Here is a 7,500-nt window from a genome sequence, read left to right on the forward strand (position 1 = left end):
AGTCATCTTATAAAATCAGTCAATGGAATCAGTATATAAAGTCAATCTACAGAGTCAGTGAATGAAGTCAGCATATAAAAAACAGTCAGTGAAGTCATTTAAGGAAGTCAGTCAATAGTCATTTTATGAAATCAGTCAATGAATTCAGTCAATGAAATCGTTATATAAAGTGAGTCAACAAAGTCAGTCATAAAGACAGTATATAAAATCAGCCAAGGAAGTCTGTGAATGAAGTCAGTCAATAATGAAATTAATTAATATAGTCAGTGGTACGATTTCCCTAGTCAAGTCAGATCCAAAGCAGTTTCTTGAAACGAAAAGCACAGATCATTTTCACAGCATTTGTATTTGTATCTTTCTCAAGCGTTCATCTTTTTTTGTGAAAATAAACCGTAGCTGAAACGAAGAGTTTGACTGCATGTGGTCAAAAGACAATGTATAAAATTTTCAGTCCTAAAATTTTATTTTGCCAGCTCGCTCATCGTATTGGTCCAACACATACCAAAAGAAGAGATCTCCAACTATAGAAAGAAAAGCTTCATGGAATTATATGCCAAACTCATGGAGAGACATCGGGCTAGAGCTGTTTCTGAAGCGCAGGGACCGGAGACCCGTCGAGACCGGGATGGAAGGGGCGCAGAGGCTGAGCCCCAGGGGTCTCCTCGTCAGAAACGCCTCGTGGGGGACGGCTGCAAAAACAGGGACGGCGAATACATAGCTGGCATCTTCGATAATGAGGTAACGCGTGACTCGGTCTGGGAACAAGCTTTCATGAGTATTTTAAATCTGTGCCTCTTGGTTATTGTTATGATGAGTAAGTGGAGCTCTGGCTTGTGCTTTAGGTTGACAGGACCATGAAGCAGGTGTTGTCAGAATTCCTGCTAAATTCTTGGCTAATTTAGCGGTACTCGTGGCACTATATTAGGAACACGGTGCTCTGTCTTCGACGAAACAACGTACAGTACTCTCTCTGCGGACTGTTCTGCTTTAGCCGAAAGTGCCAAATATGAAATACCAGTAATTTCATATCCTTGTAGTATTCAACCTCAGTAATGTGGTGTAATTAGGTGAAGAGGTTGCTTTAGTATCGAAGGAGCTTCCTCTGTTGTGACTTAAGTGGCACTGACAAATTAAGCAGCGTATTATGCGTTGCGTCCTGTGGATCTCGAGACAAGAACACGGTGCCGTTTCCTTGTTTACTTTGAGTTTATAGTGGTTGGGAATCCGAAATCACCGAGGCAAATTAGAACTATAAACCTCGAGGCAGTTTGGACATCATTTACGTGAGACTCATTTGCTTGGTCTACTTAAAGTCGAGGTTTTACTAGAAGGATGTGCACACAATGTCTAGAATTGTTGATTCATTTAGCTGTTCCATAAACTCCTGAGTTAAAAACAAGAGCAGCAGAAATGGACAGTTTGATTTTACCGCAGAGGATTTTTCTCATAATACCCAAAACAGACTTGAGATTCATGTTATTGTATCCTGGAACTCATAACAAACCACAGGGCAGAATTAAGTAATCTATAATTGCAAATAACAATACTTAGCAAAAAAAAAAAAAAAAAAAAGAGATAGTGATTTTGCACGCGACTAAAAATACGCACTGATGGCAAACATTTCAGCACCTTTCTTGAAGTTTAAATTCAATGATCTTCATGTGGATGTTTTTAAGTCAACCTTGATGCTCTTTGTTTTTCAGCAACAAAAGGAATTCGTCATTGGAGACGAGGATTCTGGTTATGACAACTGCCCCCTCACGCCGGACGATTTCTACATGATTGGTGCTGTGGCTAGGGTCGACCTCCTGGGTGAGTGGGTCTGCGAGGGGTCCGGGGCATGGGCTCCGGAGAAAGGTACTGGGGGTATGTGGAATTGTGCTAAGGGACACGCACACAAACACACGTGCACACACACACACACACACACACACACACGCGCGCGCGCGCGCGCACGCACGCACGCATGCAAATTAAAACACACAGTAACATAAAAAAAAAAAAAAGACACACACACACCAAAACTCGCACGGAAATTAGCACAAATTACGCACTAACGAAACAATTCCTTTCATAACACCCCCGGCTCGTCCTTAAAAATGTCTCAAAACAGATAAAAAAGGAAAGAATGTACCTTTTCTACACGTTTTCTGTCTCTGGCCCTGAAAACAGACCAGCAAAGCTACGCTGAGACGTCTCTCGATGCCCCGGTCAAGGCGGCGTTCGATGTGACGAACCCGCTGGCCATCGCCCTTCCCCTGCTGCTCGTTCTGGCTCTGCTCCTGCTGGGACTGTCCTTCGTCTACTTGTGAGTAGTAGTAGTAGCTGTGTGTGTTTGTGTGTGTGTGTGTGTGTGTGTGTATGTATGTATGTATGTATGTATGTATGTATGTGTGTGTGTGTGTGTGTGTGTGTGTGTGTGTGTGTGTGTGTGTGTGTGTGTGTGAATGTGTGTGTGTGTGTGTGTGTGTTTGTGTGTGTGTGTGTTTGTGTGTGTGTGTTTGTATGTGTAAGTGTTTGTGTGTGTGTGTGTGTGTGTGTGTGTGTGTGTATGTGTGTGTGTGTGTGTGTGTGTGTTTGTGTGTGTGTGTGTGTGTGTGTTTATGGTGACGGGCATGTAAAGAGGAAACAAATCCACTTATAGTAGGGTAAGTATAATATAAATTATTATATTTCTGGGTGTTGCATTAGAGGCAAATATATAGGAAGATACAACGTTAATATGGGACACATGGTTAGCACTATATAACACATACAGTAAAGAAGATATCAAGCACAACTTCAACACTCAAAACATAAGAAAATAGTAACATTGAAAACTAACTTTATGAATTGGCTGAGAGCTGATTCCCATATACATGAATGACAGATACCTATATTCAGTAAGACTCATATCCCCCCCCACCAGGCAGATGTGACATAGGTTGTGATATCTACCCTAACCCCTTTCCCCTTCTGGACCTGCCTCCATTTTCCCCTCTGTCCATCTCTCTTTCTCTCTCTCTCTCTCTCTCTCTCTCTCTCTCTCTCTCTCTCTCTCTCTCTCTCTCTCTCTCTCTCTCTCTCTCTCTCTCTTCCAGCCTCTCTCTCTCTTCCACCTTCTCACTCTCTCTCTCTTTCTCTCTCTCTCTCTCTCTCTCTCTCTCTCTCTCTCTCTCTCTCTCTCTCTCTCTCTCTCTCTCTCTCTCTCTCTCTCTCTTCCACCCTCTCTCTCTCTTCCACCTTCTCTCTCTCTCTCTCTCTCTCTCTCTCTCTCTCTCTCTCTCTCTCTCTCTCTCTCTCTCTCTCTCTCTCTCTCTCTCTCCTCTCTCTCTCTCTCTCTCTCTCTCTCTCTCTCTCTCTCTCTCTCTCTCTCTCTCTCTCTCTCTCTCTCTCTCTTCCACCCTCTCCCTCTCTTCCCCCTCCCTCCCTCTATCTCTCCTCTCTCTTCCCTCTCCCCCCCCCTCCTCTCTCTCCCTCTCTCTCAAATTCATTACTATTCCGTCTTCACAGAAAGAAGTTCAGGAAGCCAAAGGATCCTTCGGAATTTCAAGGTAAGGCGTCTACTCTCTGATATCCAGAGTAAATTATCTTCATCATTATTATCCTTAATGATTAATTCTTATTCTTATTCATATTATATTTAGTAATAATAACAGTTAGTATTGTTGTTTGTTGTTATTATTAGCATTCTCATTATTATTGTGTGTTAATTATTATCTTATAGAGCGTTATAGGATGGTATGATTGTAAAAAGAGATCAGTAAAAGATGAAAGGGTTAAAGGTGCAGGGTGGCTGGATGAAATGGCGAGTGCTGTGCCTGAGGAAGAAAGAGGAACACTGAATAAGGAAAACTAGCAAAGGAGTCATTATGAAACATTCATCGGGTAATACAGGTAGAGATGTATGTTAGAGAAGTAGGAGAAGAATCCGGGGAATGAGGTAAAGGGAAGGTGGTGTAGTATCAGGAAGAATGTCAGGAGGGGGAGGATCCGGAGAAGGAGACTGTTGCGACATAAAAGGGAGTCACGTGAGCATACTGGTGGGAGAGGTAAGGATAGCGGGGAATGAAGAGGGAATGGTAGTGTATATGGAGAAGGTAGAGGGAACTGAGGAGGAGGAGGATGGATCTCGGCAAACACTTTGAATGTAGAGGGTTTAGGAATAGAGGGACTGGAAGGGGATGATGGAGCCGATCCTTTTCTTGGGTCATGTTTAGGAAGTTTTGGATGTCTTCAAGAGTTTCTGATGGGGAGTTGTGTGAGGAAGTCTGAGATACAAAGGTTTTCTTGTAAGGAGAAAAGGAAGAGGTGGGTGTAGGAGAGAATGTGGTAGGAGAACGTGGGGTGGAACATTTAGTGCAACAGGTGAAGTGGGAAGGAGGAGGGGTAGGCATCAGGAAAAGAGTAGAGATTGGAGTATCTGGATTTAGACTGGAAAAGGAGTTTGACTGGGGGAGAGAGTGAGTAGAAGTAGGATGGTTAGGGGTAGCGGGGAGAGATATTGGGGGAGATGCTGAGACATCTTGAGAACGTTTTGAACTGAGTAGAGAGAGAAAAACCTTAGTGTGCTTCCTGTCTAGTTTGAATCTGAGAACTGCTACCTCAGATTCCAGCTTGTAGGCAGACCAGTTCCTATAAAATATTTCATGGGAGCCGCCACAGTTAGCACACGTGCGTTAATGAGAGAGCAATTTGAACAGTCCTGACCAGGTTGACCACATAGTAGGCAGTGGGCTGTGGAGCGTTTGGCTGGGTCAAGATGGTCAGACAGGGTAGGACACTCCACCAAAATAAACTTCATGGGGGAGGTAATGTCTATGGAAGCTAATCCTGGCAATATTAATGTAGGACTTACACTGGCTTCTGGGAAGATTAGTGTAGCACTGTACTGCCATAACATCATAGTCAAAAAGGCAGGCGAGCAGGTCGTTTTCACAGTCTGCCAATCCGACAATCAGTCGGGGAGACAGAAACAGTTCAAGTACAAGTATTAAGAGAAGAGTGAGTTTCGTAAGGAATAGGTTTTCCAATGAGGTCAATTAGGGTAGGAAGTGCACGAGTTTGGCCATCAAATGCAATTGTGACAAAGCATTAACAAACAGAACGACTGCAAAAGGAAACTTTGCCTACTTGCTTTTGAAGACTGTTGGAAGAGAAGGGCACTCTCAGAGTAAGGGGCTATAGGGGGAATCACAAAGAATCGATCCCACTTAGCTGGGCCAAAAAAAAAGGGTTCTCAAAAGGTTTGCAGAGCTGGAAACAGTAGAAGGACTGGGGCGGGAGGAAGTTGGGGTGGTGTGGAGTGAGGTAGTACTGTGGGGAGGACAATAAGGATGAAGAGTAGTAACAACGGGAGAGGCGAGCAGACAATAAAGAAAACTGTGCAATAAGAAATGGAGAGGAGGATGTTGAGAGAGAGGAAGGAGTGTATTCTGAAAGTTGAGTAATGACCTGGATTGGTGATTCAGAATGGAGAGTTTTGAGGAGGGAGGAAGTATTTGTATCAATGGTTGGAATAGTGGTCAAAGGAGAGTCAAGGGTCGGGAAACCAGAAAAATCTAATTTAGATAGGCTAGTTGATAAAGGGGCAAACCTTTATGTCCCTAATAAGGGACATTATTGGCCATGGTGAGCCTGACATATGTGAGAAAAGGAAACAGTCCCCATAAGGTGTAAGGGCTAGACAATTAACCAAGGGAATACCGAGCCCATAGCTCCCGGAAGCCATTCAGGACTGGCACAAAGCCAGCCTTTCATCCTTTAAGCATGGCTCTCACCCCTTAGGAAGTGGACAGAATAAGTTAAGGAAAAGAAAAGGGGGAGAAGAAAAGGCAATACAAAATCAGTTGAGGCGAGGTTCAAGGTAGGGGTGATCCTCTACATTGGGCCTCAGTCTCCGTCTTCAAAGCATATTTCGTGAATGAATTATCCATGATAACTTCCATAGTGTGTCATATGAAATAAGAACTACTAGATTACTTTATAAATAAATTTTACACGTTATTCATGTGACTAAATTTGCTGCCATTTCCAGATAGCAACACCAGAATCTTGGACGATGGAATGAATCATTCTGAAGGGAATTCCAACCTGATCCATGTCCAACAGCAGAATGTAGCCCTCATGCCAATGGTGAGTGGATGGGATTTCCTGGGTTTCTGTTCTCACTTCTCTACATTCCATGTATTTTTAATCTAACTTGTTTTTTGCACATCTGTCTTCACAAATTGAACTAAAGAGGGATGTGGGGTTCCCAGTGGGTCACCATTGTGGTTATAAGTAAACACACAGTAAGTCAAGTTACTCTTAATTGAGGAAATAAAACAGGACGTTCTATAGTTGGTGCCTAGCCAATGAGTGTCTTGCAGATTGTTGTTGTGTCGTTAGAGATTTGAAAAAAATTAGCTTCGTCCAGGCCTTCCATATATATGGCCCGGCTTGTGTTAGCTATTTATGGCTGTCTCATTTGGTTCTCAGACACTTGATACTTACCATGGTGGAGGGATTGCCAGTAGGCGTTCCTGCCGCCATGATGTAAGCATACAGCATAATCTCTTTATGGATCTTGGGTTTTGAGAAGAGCGATCTTGGGGAGTGTCTCAAGCACACTGGCTATGTGATAGCCAGTGTGGGATTGTTGATCTGATCATGCCTCTTTTGCCAGATGTGTTTGGCAGCGTGAAAACATGATCCCTGAGAAGCAAACAGTCCCCTCTGTTTATGTCTCCTGGAGCATGACAATGTCAATGTTCCTTGATCACACTATTGCGTGGAGGATGACATTTTTTGTATTGAAGCCACTGATGTTCCACTGTAGTATTCTTAGATTGTGTGTCATGATGTTACTTGGTGAGTTTGACAGCTCCATTGTGAAGTGCTCGCTGACTGAGGGATCTTCATATGTTTTTGGGCTGTTTGTCAGGCTATCTCTGCGTCCACGGGGAGGTGGAGAGCCTTTGGTAGCTCAGATTTTTGTTGGCTGGGCTTTTCTTATTTCAGGTTTGTGTTTTTGGTCTTTGTTGGCTTTACCTGGGTAAGCTCAGTCTGCACAGATTCAGCCCGTTTTGGCTCTGCAAAACGGGCAGGGTTGGAGTAGGGAGGGGAGTTTCGTCCTGAAGTGGTGTAGGGGTTGGTTTGGCTCTGTCCAGCTTCCTCCATCTCAGGGTTGCAACAGTCTGGGTCATTGCCATCATGGCGACCGTGACTGTCTTCTCCGCTTCCTCACTTGACCTCCCCAAAGCTGTCAACAGGAAAGTCATACCTCCCTCATCATAGAGATGATGTTATCTTGGGGAGGCTTTTGCAGTGTTCTTTGAACCTCTATTCCTCTGGTTCTTTTTCTGCACACTTTTAAGGGCTTCCTTTTCATTGGAGGTGTCTGGTATCGGCTGGGGAGGTACTCCCTTCCTCTTAGTAGGTTGAGTAGTTTTTCCTCTTTTGTTCTGTCCCCAGACATCGGTGCCTGGGGGAGCAGGAACAAAGTCTGGTCGTTTTTTAGCAACCTCTTGTCGCCTGAGG

At 43.9% G+C, this 7,500-nt stretch overlaps 1 protein-coding gene across 3 annotated transcripts in view; it reads left to right on the plus strand.

Moving 5' to 3' along the window:
- LOC125041850 overlaps positions 1 to 7,500 on the plus strand; it is a 46,391-nt gene that overhangs the window by 35,788 nt on the left and 3,103 nt on the right. For all 3 annotated transcript variants that reach the window (XM_047637193.1, XM_047637194.1, XM_047637195.1), the window contains exons 25-29: positions 474 to 738; positions 1,704 to 1,812; positions 2,173 to 2,308; positions 3,493 to 3,533; positions 6,017 to 6,114. In XM_047637193.1, the coding sequence (XP_047493149.1) occupies positions 474 to 738; positions 1,704 to 1,812; positions 2,173 to 2,308; positions 3,493 to 3,533; positions 6,017 to 6,114 (649 nt within the window). The remainder of the gene's footprint in view (positions 1 to 473; positions 739 to 1,703; positions 1,813 to 2,172; positions 2,309 to 3,492; positions 3,534 to 6,016; positions 6,115 to 7,500) is intronic.

Source organism: Penaeus chinensis, chromosome 31, assembly GCF_019202785.1.
Source record: "Penaeus chinensis breed Huanghai No. 1 chromosome 31, ASM1920278v2, whole genome shotgun sequence".
Taxonomy (NCBI): Eukaryota; Metazoa; Arthropoda; class Malacostraca; order Decapoda; family Penaeidae; genus Penaeus; species Penaeus chinensis.